We start from the raw sequence: 15,467 nt of genomic DNA, 5'->3' as shown, positions 1-15,467 counted from the left end.
GCTCCCCCAAGTCCGGAGCCCGCGCCTCGCCTGGGGCTGGGGGCGTCTCAGGGTCCTGCCAGAGGCTGCTGGCCGCTGGGCTCCTTCAAGGGTGCTGGCCAGAGGGAAGTGTCGCTTCTCCCGCGGCTCTCCGAAGTGCCTCGAGTCTCCAGAAAAGCCCGGTCTCGCCGTCCCTTGCCTCTTCTTTTTCCTGCCCCGGTGCTCCAGGAGCCGGGGACTGAGGAGCCCCGGCTGCACCTCTCGGGGGTGACCCGGACTCGCGGCTCCGCGCGCCCGGCTCCTCTCGAGACTCCCAGCCCCGCGGCGGCGGCGGCGGCGGCGCCGGCGGCTGCGCTCCTCTCGCGGCTGCCCGGCCCTCCTCGGGCCCCGGGCGAACTTGGGCAGCGGCCGCGCGACGCTGGCGCGGCTGGGCTTCCAGCACCTGCTCCTCAGCTCGCTGGCCCCGCGGCTCCGGGCGGGCGGGGCGGCGGCGGCGGCGGGCGCCGTGCGCTCCCGGAGACGCGGTGCTGACGCGCGCGGCCCCTCCTGGCTGCATTTTAATTCCTGGCCACTGTGGCCGCTGCACACCGAGCGGGAAGCGTTTTGCCGGAGCCGGCGGGCGGGGTGGGGTGGGGTGGGGGGAATGAGCTGCACAGATGTGCCGCGCTGGCGGGAGAGACGTGGAGTAGAAACGCTGCGTTTACGTGGGCCGCGTGGGGATGAGTGTGAGGACACTTCGGACTGTGCGGGCTGGACTGTCGACAACCTGAGCCGCTGTCTAGTGTGGGCATTTGAGCTAGTGTGTGAGTGGGGCGTCATGCACTGAGTGTGGGTGGGATGTGCGTGTGTACGTGTGAACGGGCATTTCTGTGTATCTGGTGAATGTGAGCCTACGTGCGGAGCTGTGGCTCTCTGAATGTGTGTGCTGTGTGTAGGACAGAGTGATGGCTTGTATGCTCTACGTGTGTGTAAGTGTGCAGGTAGGCGGTGGGGGGCGTGAACGGGCGTGTGGACGTGTGGGTGGATATCGGGGTTTCTGGAGGTGGTGTGTTTTGCGTGTGTGTGCTGTGTAAATGGGTATGTGTGTTGAGGTGCTGGGAACGGTCACTGGGTCTCTGGCAGGTTGGGCTCAGTGGGGCAGCCCTGCCCCCTGCCTGTTAGGAACTTCCGGTGTCCTCCAGCCCCTTCCCCGGTTGGGTCCGCTGCCCAGCCCTGGCGCAGTCCACCAAGTGCAGCCTTCCTGGGTGGGCGGCGGGGAGGAGGATGACTTCCAGGGACAGGAGACTCCATCCCTGCCATTCTCATGGCGGGGTTCCTACAGCTGGTTGGCTGATGATGTCACCCTTCCCTCCTGGACAGGCTCAGGGTCTTCCACTAAGCCCTGGGGCACTTTTGGACACTTTCATTTAGCTTTTTAAAATATTCTGCCTTGGCGTGTTTGGGAGGATGGGTGAAGCATGCAGTGTACTGCTAACTCCATTTCACACTAGACTTGGGAGGCCAAGTGCTTGCCCAAGGTCAAACTGCCCCTAAGTGGTCGATCAGGATTCTACACCCAGGTCCCCGAAGCCCTGGTTCCTTCGACTGCACCACGGGGCCTTGCAGTTTGCACTCTCTGGGCCAGGCGCCTCGAGGCCAGGGCTGGAGTCTTGCTCCTTGCCTGCCCCGCGTGGTACATGGTAGGTCTCTTCCCGTATTTCCCAGATAATTGACTCACTGAGGCCTCACTGGATGGATAACACTTCCAGCCTTATTACTCCCTGGGATAAAGGAGTTTCGTAGACATTTTCCAGAGAGTAGATTGTGATGGTGGCGGCGAGGGGAGAGACAATGTGAAGGGATCCTGAGGCTGGGAGGGCACCCCAGTGAAGCTGGGAGATTTGGGGTTTGGAGGATTTAAATTTGGGCCTGGAGAGGCATTTCACCCATTTTGTGATGATTTATTAGAGGTGGTCCAGGTAAGTCTGTTGAATGAGCATCAGGTGTCTGAGCGGTGCTGGGTGGGCCTTCCCTCCCCACTGACCTGGAGGGTATATGTCATCATGGCAGCCCCTGCATCTGGTCTCTGGAGACGGGGATATCTGAGCCCCACACATACACACACACACACACACACACACACACACACACACACACACTCCTGGAGGCTCTTCTCATTCACCTGGGGAAGAAGCTATAGAAGTTAGGCTTTGCTAAAATTCTGCTTTGGATTTGGTTCCTTGAAGATATCTGTTGCTAGCTTTGGGGGGAAGGTTCTGAATCTGCCAGTTTTATGGGGCCTCTAACAAAGGCTCACACACCAGTGCTTCAGCCTGGTCCCAGCAGTCCTGGGCTGGTGGGGGGGGGGGAGGGGTGCCACAGTGACACATATCCAGACCAAGGTGGGGCGACCTTGTGAGCTCAGTGAAATTACTGATGAAGCAGCCAGGGCAGGCATGCGACATCTTCCAGCATCTTAGCCCTGGGGTGGCACGAAACTCTGTCTTGTAGAAACCTTTAAGACCTTTTACGTTTCTGATTTGTTCAGCTGTTGTGGGCTTTTTCTTTCCTGGCATTTTCCCCCTTGAAATGTACACATGCTGCTTTTGGTTGCCTGAGTATCTTCTCTGCCATGGTTTTTCCTGTTAATTCTTCAGATGGGTCACTTTTTCAGAGAGAGGAAGGGTATCCTGCATGGGCTTCAGGGGTCTTGGCACAGAAATCCAGAGACAGACACAGGGATGCCTAGTGATCCCAAGTGATCGATGGCTTTCTTTTTGGCACGTGTATGCAGTGCGTTTCCTACACTGCCTGAAATCCCCCCCACCCCCACCCCTTTCTCGACCAATACTTTGACCAGCTCTGTGAAGTTCTGCTCTTTCCTCAAATCCCAGCTGAAGCATTGCCTCCTAGGTAACTGGATTGATACCTGCATCATAGCCTTTGTATAGCACCTTGTCACCGTGTGTGTCTAGGCTTTTCTTCTGGACGTGAGCCCTTTGAGGACAGGGACCACATCTCATTCACATTTTTGTCTCTATCTCTCAGCACAGTGCCCTGGCACCTAGATGAAACACACCAAAATGGGGAAGAGGAGAAAGGAACTAAGATTTCTTGACTATTTCTGTATGCCAGGCAACTGTACCAGACACATAAACATATTTAATTTCTTATTCCAACCTTGCAGGGGGGTATTTTTACCCTCTTTTTACAATTGTTGAACCAAGGGCATGGAGAGCAGGAATTGAACTCAGCAATAACTCATTCCAAAGTCCAAGATTTTCCTTCTCTGTCATGCTTCTTTGAAAAGTATTATGATAAATAATAACAATAATAAAATAATAAATGTAGGACTTCCTAATCACTAGGACTTGTTCTAAGTGACTTACATTAAAAACAAGTGTCATAAGCATTCTAAGTGTTTAATCCTCAAAATAATCCTACTAGGCAAATACTGTTATTTTCTCTGTTTCGAAGAGGGGAAGCCTTACCACAGAGAGGTTGAGTTACTCAACCTAAGCCACACAGCTTAAGCAGGAGAGCAGCCTTTCAATGCAGGTAGTCTGGCTCCAACCCCTGTGCTCTCAAACCCTACCCCATACCATCTCTGCCCTCAGAGCTGCACTGACACAACAGCTCATGTGAATTAGCTTTCCCATCCTTGCAGGCTCACTTGGCCAGAAAAACAAATTCACGAGGCAGTGCATGAGTTGCCCCACGTGACCTATCCACCGAGAAGTGTGAATTTAGCATTGTGATTTCCCAAGAATAAGCTTTTAAGAAAATTTCCCTTTTCCTGTTTATCTCTAAAACATCTGTCGCTCCACACCTGGAATCCTGGCCTCCTGTGTGATGTTTGGGCGCCAGCCAACCCACATTCTGGTGGGTGACCACCACCGCCAAATATAAGCTCTTTCTCCCATTAAATGAGTTTGTTGGGCAGGAAGGTCCATTTAGGCCAATGTGATTTTCTGTTTTTATAATCCAATTGTAGGAGCTAATACTTGTTGGCTTGATGGGGCTTCACTGGGGCCCCTGATATTCCTGCTTACCCCCAATCCCTACTGCTCAGGGGCTTGGTATTAGAAAGTATCAGAGGTACTACTTAACCCTGCTCTTTGGAATTGCTGCTACACACCCGAACAGCGACAGTCCACCGGTACCTGATTCTATCCCAAAACATCTGGCAGTGTTTAAATCTTCCTTTCATCAAACTGGAATCAGTCTCTTTGCAAATGTCTCCTAATTTATCCCCGGAGAGCCACACAAAATAAGTTTGATCTTTCTTTCGCATGGGAACCCTTCAAAATACTTTATAGAATCAAAGTATGTCAGTGGTGAAAGGGGCTCTAGTAGTCTGCCTTCTAGCAAAATCTTCAGGAAAGTCTTTCTTCTCCAGGTTAAACACCATCAGTTCCTTCACTTGTTTCTCCTGTACTTTCTGCTCTTGGGATGGGATCGCGGTTGTCGATATCTTTAAAATGGTCCCATACCCATTGGTATGAACTCACCAAGCCCTTTACTCTGGACCTGGTCCATCCAGGCCCTGATCTTTCTCCTGCTGGTCGTGGGATCTTATCTGCCACCCTCCTCCACCCCTGGGATTTAGCGTATGTGGCGGGTGTGGAGGGGGGAGAGGGGGCAGTAACAATGGGCTCTCGGGGTCTTTGCTTAGAATGCCGGGCACACTTCCTTTTAGGACTCGTGGTGATGAGTCAACACTACTTCTAGTCTGAGAGCTCATTGCTCTTAGGGGGCAGGTGTGCTTTTGTGGATCTGTCTGTGAATGTAAAGACCTCGCTTTTTCTCCTTCTTTCTCTGTCTTTCTTTTTCTGTCTCTGTACTGCCCTGGGCTCTCTGTCACTCTGCTTCCCTCTCTCCCCCTCTTCTCTTTTCTCCTTCTCTTCTTTTCCTCCCTTTCTCCTCTCCCCAACCTCTGCCTGAAGGCTAGCAGTCCCCTCTGCTACCTTCTTAGCCTGTGCTACTGGTGGCCTCTGGGTGCAGAGAGGTGGCTGCATTGTCACAGGACCTCAGCCAATGTCCAGTAGTCATGATGGGAGCTCCTGCACTGGTGGAAAGGGCAAGGAGGACTTCACCGGGGTTTTGGTCACTGCATACCTCCTTTCCCATCCATCCCAGCCTGCCTCCATGGGGCTGGCACTGGAGTTGCTGTTCCATCTTACCTTTTCACGTGCTTCAGCATCTCCACTGCTTCTCCCGCTTCTTCCGTGGCTTTCTTATACTATACTGGGCCCCTCCTGGTTCTCTCTTCTTCTGGGCTCCTTCTTAGGTTCTCCAGATTTTTTTTTTTTTTTTGTGCATTTTTGGTCATCCCATTTTACTGGAGTTCAAGCTCTCAGCTGCTCATCCTTCACCAGCACTAAATCCCAAGGGTAAGAAGGCAAACAGGGGCCCACAACTACCAGAAGAAAGATGGGGACTGAAAGGACCAGATCCAGAGCAGAGAGCTGCCAGGTTTGTGATCTGCTGAAGCACTGTGCTCCCTGGGAAATGGCAGATCCTGAAAGATGGGAGGATGTAATGTAATTGAACCCTTTCACTCTCAGGGGAGGAAGCAGAGGTCCAGAGAGGGGAGTGGCTTGCTATAAATCACACAGATGGATGCCGAGAAACACAGAACCAAAATCCTGATTCCAACTTCAGGGTCATTCTCTGCTCACCCTACGGAATAACTTTTCGACCACCCATTTTGAAATCAGCAATGTATTCACATGGTCAAAAAGGACAAAACAGTAAACAGTCTAGTAAACAAATCTCTCCACCCCTCGCCTCCCCCGGTCACCCATCTGTCCTCCTTGGAGGCAACTAATGCTATCAATTTGTTGTATAATCTATTAGTGACACTTATGAATATACATATGTGTGTATAGTCTCCATATGTTTCCCTTTTCTCACGCCAATGGTTGCCTTCTGTGAATACCATTTACTAGAGTAATTGTATTCTATGTTCTTCACACCTTTTTTCTCTGTATTTGCAGTTATTTTATGGTTACCTTCCTCTGGCATCTCATTCCAACTCCTGTTATTTTCCTCAACTTCTCATTTCACGTTGTCCTGCTCTCCCATCCAAAAAGGACAGTGGATCCTACGACAAAGTGGTACACAGAGCTCGCCGTTTTATTATCAGATTTTCCGTCAGCTCTTTGCTAGATATTCTGATGGATGAAAGCTCTTGCGTGGATAATCTCAAACATCAGATAGTGCAAAGATATTTCCATTTGCCTCTGAACAGTTACGTGATGCATTTGCATAGGATTTAATTTTCTGGTCAAATTTTCTTTACTAATTATAACACACACACACACACACACACACACACAATTGAGTGCCCTCAGCACACAGCTCTTGTTGGTTTGGGAAAGTGGTCCAAACGTGCATGGGTTGGCAGAGAAAACCAGTTTGGGATTCAGAAGTTTCTGTGACTAATAAAGAGAGTGGGTAAGACACACCATGGAGAGAACCAGAGGGTGTCAGTGCCAAAAGTGATCTTAATGAGCACGTGGTTAAACTTAGAAGAGGAAATTGATATACAAAGTTTAGTGACTTGCCCCAGTCACTGGGAAGTTGATCTTATGATGGTGATGATGATGATGGTAATGGTGATGGTGGTGATGGTGATGGTGGTGATGGTGATGGTGGTGATGGTGCTGATGGTGATGATGATAATGGTGATGGTGGTGATGGTGATGGTGGTGATGGTGATGATGGTGATGATGATAATGGTGATGGTGGTGATGGTGGTGATGGTGATGATGGTGATGATGATAATGGTGGTAGTGATGATGGTGATGGTGATGGTGATGATGGTGATGGTGATGGTGGTGATGTTGATAATGGTGGTGATGATGGTGGTGATGATGATGGTGATGGTGGTGATGGTGATGATGGTGGTGATGATTGTGATAGTGATGGTGATGATGATGATGGTGGTGATGGTGATAGTGATGGTGATGGTGATGATAGTGATGGTGATGATGGTGATGATGATGATGGTGATGATGATGATGGTGGTGATGATGATGATGGTGATGGTGATGATGATGATGATGGTGATGGTGATGGTGGTGATGGTGGTGATGGTGATGATGATGGTGGTGATGATTGTGACGGTGATGCTGATGCTAATGCTGATACTTGAGAGCTAACATTGACTGAGCACTAATTATGTGTCAGGCACTGTGCTCGATGAACATGCGTTAGCTTATTTAATCCTCACGGCAACCTTATGAGGTATGTATCACCATCACAGATCTTCTACACAGGAGGAAACTGAGGCAGAGATTGGATAAGTAACTTGTCCAGTCGGTGGCTGGATTCAAACCCAGGTGTTTTGGCTCTAGAGTACAGGGTCTTAATCAGGTTGGTTGAATCAGCTGAAATGAGGACTGTAGTGGATATTGACTGAGCACCTAGCGTGTGTCGGGCACTGTCTTAGGCACAGGAAATGCAGGGTCTACTCAGACGTGGTCCCTGTCTTAGCTTGCAGTCCAGTGGGGGAACGTGGGTAAGAAAATAGATACCTTTAATAAAGCATGATAAATGCTATGCTAGAGTGTGTTGAGAGGGTCCAGAGGAGGGGGCTCCCCTCCCTTGGTCTGAGACCAATCACCATAGACGTTTCCCAGTGAATTTCTCCATTCATTTTCATCTTCTCACCCCAACTCATGGAGAATTGTATGACTCTGCCTACAGGGATCAACCTTGGAGACAGGATCTGCGACCAGTGGCAACACCGGCATAAGCCCACGTTGAGGAGCCCTGATCCATGACGTCCATGTGTCCACATCCAATTCCTCCTCCTGATGTGGCTTTTTGTGTCCCCAGTGGTGTCTTGTTGACCTGTGACATTTACTTTCCAAGTCCAGGCCACGTCAATAATGAATCTGCCTCTTCCCCCAGCGTGGCCTTCCCTATTCTGGGTTTAGGCTTGAACAACTGGGTCTTGGTTGTAACTTTGACCATAAAGTTAGCGGAGCAATGGAGCTTTGCACACTTTTCTACCCAATTTCCTCTCCCATACACATAACAAAACCCTCATTAAAACAGTTAAGCACGATAACCTTCTCCAGTAGATATCACCCACTCATATTACGAAGAGGCAGGCAGTTAAAATCGGATTTAATGACATATAAAACCCCAGGTACAATTAGGCATTTTATTCTCACTTCCTCGACTGTCCCCTTAACTGTTTTCAGCCATGACTTAGTCTTACCCCGGCTCTCACCTCCCCTTTGGGGAGCACTTACTAACCAGCCCTGAATCTGTCTTGCAGACAGACAGACTCTCTGCAGTGACGCAGAGATTTCAGGCCAAGTTGATTTGTCAAAAGCCTCCATCCAGGCTGCTTTCCCTCCAGCCGCAGCTTTTCTCTGTCTCAGCCACTAGCAGTTTGTTCACTTTCTTTCCCTTATAAATGACCTGGGCCAAACCACTATCTCGGGTTTCTCTCCTCCTAGTTTATTTTGCCTGTCCATCCACAGGAGGGGCAGAGCGGGAGGGATTTTATACATTCTTTTGCAGTGTGTGGACCTGTGTGATTATCCAAAGAGAAGACAGGGAGAGAAGGGCAGGACAGGGAAGGCAGGATAAGGGAAGGAAAGGGGAGGGGAGGGGATGATGGGGAGGGAGAGGAGAGGAAGATAACACAGAGTACCAGCCAGGTACCTACCACATACTATTATGTGCACCATATAATGTTCATTTTTTTCCTTTTTGGCCGCGTTGCGCAGCTTGTGGGATCTTAGTTCTCCGACCAGGGATAGAAACCGGGCCCACAGCAGTGAAACCACCGAGTCTTAACCACTGGACTTCCAGGGAATTCCCCCATGTAATGTTCTTCATAACAACTCTCCCAGGTCGGTAACATTATCCCATTTTACAGATGGGAACATAGAAACTTTATCTTTCCAATCTTATTCTCTCTGTTGCTGGTTTAAGCACAGCTCAAACCATAATCCCCCAGTGCAACCATTCACTGAGCTGGATGTCAGGCACTGAGTTAAGCCTCATTTTCCAGATGAAGAAAATGAGGCTCAGAGAGGTGAAGTTACTTGCCTAGGGTCACACAGAGTATGTCACACAGTAGCAGAGCCTGGATTCCAACCCAGGTCTGACTCCAATGCGTTGGTAATTATTAGAAAGGCAGGAAATTGGGAGTTTAGAAAGAGAAAAGATAAGGTGGGTGGCAGCATAATTCAGGATTTTGCAAAAGCCCTAGGGGAGATGAAGGGAGTGAAAACAGAAGCTAGGTTCTCAGCATCTGCTGTGCATCTGGAGCTCTGTTCTTCCCAGCTTCAGTGTGATGCCATCATGGGCACAGCTAAAACTGTACAAGTCCAGTGGTAAGAAAGAGGTTTAGGGAAGTACCCAGGGGTACAAGTGCCAGGCTGGGCTAAGAGAAGGTCCAAATGATCGAACGCACCGAGAGCCATCACAGGGCTGCAAAGTGGGAGCTCATGTTTACAAACCACAGACTTTCAGCCTACCCTCCTGTCTCCTTTCTTCCCTCCCTCCCTCCCTCCGTCCCTTCCTCCCTCCTTCCTTCCCTTCCTTCCTTCCAGACCTCAGCTTTGCTTTCTGCTTTTAATCAATATTTCTCTAGCCCAACAGTGCTTAAGTTTGCTCATTCAATAATTCTCAGCAGCCTACAGCGCTAACACACAACATTAGATTCAAAACAGCTTTCTGAGAGTGCCTGGAGTTATAAAGGCAAGTTCATAAGCTTGATGTGTAATTAAGAGCATGAGACAGTTCATACCCTTTGACCTGGTAATCCCACACCCTAGAAGCTTCCCCAAGGAAATAACCCCTAAACAAAGTACAGAGGTATTCGCAGTCATGCTAGAGAAAAACAAACAAATTAAAAACGGTTCACATGCCCAACACTAGGTGAATGGCTCAGCTAATGATGGTGACACTAGGTCATTGGAAAATGATGACATTTTTAAAGAAAAGAACAGGACAAGGTTGCTAACGTGTTGGGTTAGAGATGAAACAGCACCAAGTAAAAAGATCTGAGCACAAAGGGCACACCCGGCCTGATTGGCACTCCAGGAAGACATCTCTTTGTACCTGAACGATGATCAGAGGAGAATTAGGACAGACAGGGTTTACTAACAAATAGGTTTTTATTGGTGAAGTTTGTTCGATTTCAGACAAACAAAGCCCGAGCAACCTTACCAGAGCCAAGCTTGGAAAGAAGGCACGTCGTAAGGTGAAGAATTTCTGTCTCTATGAAGTGGTATCACTGGATTATGGACCCCTGGACCTGGACCTCTTGGCCAACCTCACCATCCTTCCCACCTTAGTACTGCCAACCCGCCAATGGAAGTGAGCCACAGATGCTGCCCTTACGTGGCTGGAACCATCACCCTGAACTCTGCCCACTCGTGTGTATTCCTCCTGCGCCTGGGTACCCCTCCCCCTGCATTGCCAGGGTCCCCACCTTAGTCTCAATCCCTTTTTGTTCAATCCTGGAACAAAACCCAAGCAGTGACTCACATGATAGATGCGTTGTGACCAAATAGTGCCCCATAATAAAAACCGACTCAGAGACAAACTGTCCCCAATAAGGGAGGGGTATTTGGATGAGGATTGCTCTGAGGTGTTGCTTTCCTTGTGTCCTTTCTGCTGGCTAGGTCTCTGTCATCTGTTCCCAGACTCTGCCCAGATACCTTACTCTGACTTGCGATTAAACTCATGGCTGGCTGACTTGGTTTGGTGCACTTGACCCTGGCTGGACCTCGACAGCATGAAGGGTCTGAGCACTTTCTCCAGCTACATCACGTTTCCATCTTTAACTCTGGTTGGAATTCTCCTTGGTCTTGGCACCCATGGTATTCTTCTTTCTGGTTTAGTGGCAGTTCAAAGAGGTAAGGAAAAGTCTGAGCAGTCACAATGCATGTCCCTAAACTAATAATAATAATAATAATAATAATAATAATAATAATAATAATGGCCTTAATTGCAGATATTAATGTGGCAGGCATAATGCTAGGGACTTTGCATGCATTGTCTCATTTAATCCCCAAGTAACCCTAGTGAAGTAGATATTATTCCTTCTCTTTGTGCCAAGGAGGAATCTGAGGCTGAGAGAAATCAAGTGGATTATTTAAGGTCAAACTTGGGTTTTTGCTGATATTAAATCCTCCCTCCAACCCCTGTTACATGATACAGCCTTCCAGGCACTAAAGTTAACATCACATAGTTTAAGCATGAGTGAGCCTTTGATTTTCAGGGAGCCTGCTTACTTTTACTTTATGTACAATCCTGATAACATGCTTCGTTTTGTTTTTCAGGCTCATCAGTAGAATAGAAATGACATACATTATGAAAAGAAACAAGTAGGCTTAAGATTCAACGACACTGATGGGCAGAATATATAGCCAAAGCCTGACCACAAAGGTAAAGACAAAACAACTGTAAAAACAGATACGAGGACTAAAAATAGACGCCACTTAATGTTGGGCAAACTCCACACGTTTCAAATTGTCCTGAGTCTTTTAGCCCCAAAGAAGAGTTGGAATTTACAATGATAGCCTTGAGTTGCCAAGATTACATTTTGTTCTGTATAATTTGCATAAGAATATATGAAAGGATGGGATATTTTTCAGAAGGAGTTTTGGCCAAATGGTTCCATTAAAAACAAAAAGTTGTGGTATTCAAAGGAATAAATAAATCCTTAACTCTTGGAAACGTTGGCTGTTCAGAAAAATCACTTATTTCTTTGGAGGAGAGAGTCTAAATGACAAAGGTCCATTTCTTTCATTGGTCCATTGTTTCAGCCATCACCTTGAACAAACTTTCCCTGTTGTCATTTTGTTTGATGGCCAAACTGTGATTCAGTACATGGCTTAACATTTCCAGTTGGTTACATTGCTGCCAGTTGGGTTACGTTGTGGGTGTTTAGTTGTTCTATAAAAAGGGAGTTTTGTGGTATTTAAACGTTTCTTTTCTGTTTCTTAGACTAAAAATAATGACAGACCACTTTTTACCTCATTTTATCTTCCCTTGCAGAAAGAAACAATAAAGGAGAAATGGGATTCTGTTTGAGAAAACAGTTCTACTGCTCATGTCTCCATCAGAAACATTTTAGGGCTTTGTTCTGTAGGACTTGGAAATCTTATGCAATCAGTGACAGAATTCTGACTTATAGATGGGTGTCAGAAATCAGAATATCTCAACTAATGGAGCTCATTTATTAGCTTTCTGAAGGCAAACTTCCCTTGGTGGCTTTTGTGTGTGTGTGTGTGTGTGTGTGTGTGTGTGTGTGTGTGTGTGTGTCTGTATGTGTACATGTGTGTATGTGTTTATGTGTGTGTACGTGTGTGTGTTTCCCTTTTGCATACTCACACTGATTGATACAGAGGAATGTGAAATGTCCGTGTTGCTTTGTGAAGTATTGACAATATCCTTTTAAATTTGGAACTGGAAGTTTAGCCATGGGAAGAGAGAGATTTCATTCATGAGTTCTAAGTCCCTTTTTCACGTAGAAATCTTGGAATTATCCTCAACTAAGCCCTTACCGGCCCCCCTCCCCTGCTACATTCCATTCATCACTGAAGGCTATCAATTCTGCCTTTAAATTATTCTCAAGCCCCTGGGCAGTGTTCCATTCTCATGGCTGATACCTTGGTTCAGGCCTTCTGGTCTACAGCTTACAGCCTACCCTGTTACTATAGCTCTTAACTGGGCCCCTTGTCTTTGATTTCCTCCCTCTCCAATCCATTCATGACCCTACCATTCTGATTACATCATTCTTCTGCTTGAAATCCTTCAATGGCTCCCCAGTGCTTACGTCAGAGCTTCACAGCTTGTGTGTTGTGTCACACGATGGGTCTCAGGGAGTGCGGGTATTGATTCTCACAGCTTTGGGGGTAACAGAGCAGGCTTGGGGCAGCAGGAGCCCCAGGGGCTGCTCAGGACTGCAGTCTTATCCATTTGCCCCAGTATGCTGTATAGATATTACCGATTGTGTTCTTGAAAACATTCCAGAAAGTTCTGGAAAAGCCTAGCTTCTAAAGCCCTTCTCACCCTGGCCCCACTTACTCCACCATCCTCTCCTGCTACTTCCTACCCCACAAACCCTATATCCCAGCCATCTAAGCTTCTTGCTTTTCCGTCTTAAATCCATATCACGTTTTTGCAACATTATGACTTTGAAATTGACATCTTCCCTTTTCTTCTTGGTGAACCTGTCACTTTTGAGACCCTGCTCACCTTTCCCCTCTCTGAAGCCCCCCCCCAACCCCACCCCGCGCTCCTGCAAACAGGATTAACCACTCTCTCCACATTGCTCCAGTGCAAGCCAGCTAGGGGAAATTGGGAAAGTTACTTAAACTCTCTGAGTCTTAATTTCCTCACTTGAAAAGTGGAGATAATAATATCTGCCTTGCAAAGTTAGCGTAAAGGTTAAATAAAATAACATATGTAAAGCATTTAGTACCAAGCTTGGCATATAGTAAGCATTCGGTAAATATTTGTTGAATAATAAAGGGCAGTTGCTATCATTAATTATCAGACTTTGTCAGTGCACTTATCCCATAATTGTGCAAGGGTTGTTAACTCCTCTTTGAAGATTTCCCTATTTGTCTTAATGCAATAGATTCTACTCTGCTAGGGTGTCAGCTCCATGAAGGAAGGGATTTTGAGTTTGTCTACTGGTGTATCCCATACACCCTCAACAGGGCCTGGCACATAATAGACCTGATTAATCTTTGTTGATTGCTTGCCTTCCCCATTTGGTTCCTGGGAAGGTCAAATGGGATGATGTATGTGAAATACTTTGGAAGTATACACATCTTGCAAATATCTTATAAGTTTAGGAATTACCCTTTCATCGACACTTTTAGTCTCAAGGCTGCTGCTTGGGCTGAGCTGCCAGCACACAAACATGCTTGCAGACCCACATTCCATGGTGTGGCATGTCAGTTCTAGGGTGGTCTGATGCCCACACAAAATGGTGGCATTTTTATTCGTTGGACAGAGATAACCAAGGCAGGCATCCTATTTGTATCATTATCTTCTGAAATAGATGTCTGAACAGAAAAGTCATTTATGGATCTGTCAGTTTCAGCTCTTATGCTTCTAGCAGGAATGCAGTTCTAGATATTTTGTCCACTGAGTCCAGATACCCTTGTTCTCCAGAGCAGGGTGTGACCATCCTTATCAAGGAAGGCAGTCACCTTGGGAAGGGCAGGTAAGGGAGACGCTGGGTGGGCTTCACTTCAGGTGAGAGTGGGAAGCTCTTTAGCAATCAGCTGGTCCCGTCTCCTTGGTCTAATTTATAGACAAGGAAATTGAGGCCCAGAGAGAGTCAGCAACTTGTCCCAGGTCACACAGCCAGCTCTGGGATCCCCCTTCAGTATTTCTTCCTTTTACTTTGCTACAGTGTCTATAACAGAGAGAGGAGGGGGAGTTCCAGGCCCAGGAAGTAACACTACTTAAAAAATATGGAGTCTAAATAAGGGCTCCATTCATATGTATTTGGGCTCAGATCTGAACAGAGGCTGAGAAATGAAAATTCTCTGTATGATAGTGAATGAACGCAGATAACGTACAAAGACCAGATTGGTGTGTGTGTGTATGTGTCTCTGTGTGTACTTTATTTATTTATTTTTAAAAATTAATTAATTTATTTATTTTTGGCTGCCTTGGGTCTTCGTTGCTGCGCGTGGGCTTTCTCTAGATGTGGCAAGCAGGGGCTACTCTTTGTTGCGGTGTGCGGGCTTCTCGTTGACGTGGCTTCTCTTGCTGTGGGGCACAGGCTCTAGGGTGCGTGGGCTTCAGTAGTTGCGGCACGTGGGCTCAGAAGTTGTGGCTCGCGGGCTCTTGAGCGCAGGCTCAGTAGTTGTGGTGCACAGGCTTAGTTGCTCCGCGGCATGTGGGATCTTCCCGGACCAGGGCTTGAACCTGTGTCCCCTGCATTGGCAGGTGGATTCTTAACCACTGCGCCACCAGGGAAGCCCTCTGTGTGTACTTTATTATTTAGCTTATAAAGAGGATTTTATTTTATTTCTTGTTACATTTGCAGGAAATTTGGGTGGAAGAATATAAATAATACGAAGCTTCTAGAAAATTAGTTTCTCGACAGGTAGTGGGATGGATTGGGGGTGGGAAGAAAAGGAGGCAGAGACACAATTACACTCTTCTCTGCTTGAACTGATGAGGGTCGGGGCACAGTGGTGACGGTGGAATGGAAAGAAATATTTCCCTGGAAAAGAATAATTAAGGGTCCCATGTGAGGGACACAGGGAAGGAAGAATCATTGTGAGACTCCTCAATGAAGAAGTGGTAACAGTTAATCAGGTGCCAAAGGTGATGAAGTGCAGGTCAGACAGATAACAAGGCTGATTGCAAACATCCCTGAAAACGCCAAAAAGGCCAAAACACACAGAGAATTTTATTTAAATGAACAAACTTTAGCTTTCATAACAGGGGTTTCTGGCCTGGAATACAGACCCAAACGAATTAGGGAAGGAATGACTCCG

General features: G+C 47.4%; 2 protein-coding genes across 3 annotated transcripts in view; one reads left to right on the top strand and one right to left on the bottom strand.

The window, feature by feature from the left end:
• ASIC2 (acid sensing ion channel subunit 2) overlaps window positions 1-15,467 on the bottom strand; it is a gene marked incomplete at its 5' end in the record, with an annotated part of 1,025,374 nt that overhangs the window by 251,720 nt on the left and 758,187 nt on the right. The window lies entirely within an intron of this gene.
• LOC309618201 (uncharacterized protein) lies at window positions 841-10,907 on the top strand. 2 transcript variants are annotated; one of them, XM_082371603.1, is made up of 2 exons: window positions 841-8,834; window positions 10,134-10,907. In XM_082371603.1, the coding sequence occupies exon 1, from the start codon at window positions 6,471-6,473 to the stop codon at window positions 7,122-7,124; it is 654 nt and encodes a 217-aa protein (XP_082227729.1). In that variant the 5' UTR covers window positions 841-6,470; the 3' UTR covers window positions 7,125-8,834; window positions 10,134-10,907. The 2 variants fall into 2 exon arrangements, with proteins under 2 accessions (XP_082227729.1, XP_082227730.1); XM_082371604.1 differs by having other exon boundaries at window positions 841-10,367; window positions 10,617-10,907.

This window comes from Balaenoptera borealis (genome assembly GCF_965194805.1).
Source record: "Balaenoptera borealis genome assembly, chromosome: 20".
In the NCBI taxonomy this organism is placed as follows: domain Eukaryota; kingdom Metazoa; phylum Chordata; class Mammalia; order Artiodactyla; family Balaenopteridae; genus Balaenoptera; species Balaenoptera borealis.
This window is presented reverse-complemented; position numbering and strand designations above follow the sequence as displayed.

What these genes read in the sequence shown, in the direction of transcription:
- LOC309618201 (XM_082371603.1), top strand. Translation starts at nt 6,471, where the DNA reads ATGAGCACGTGGTTAAACTTAGAAGAGGAAATTGATATACAAAGTTTA.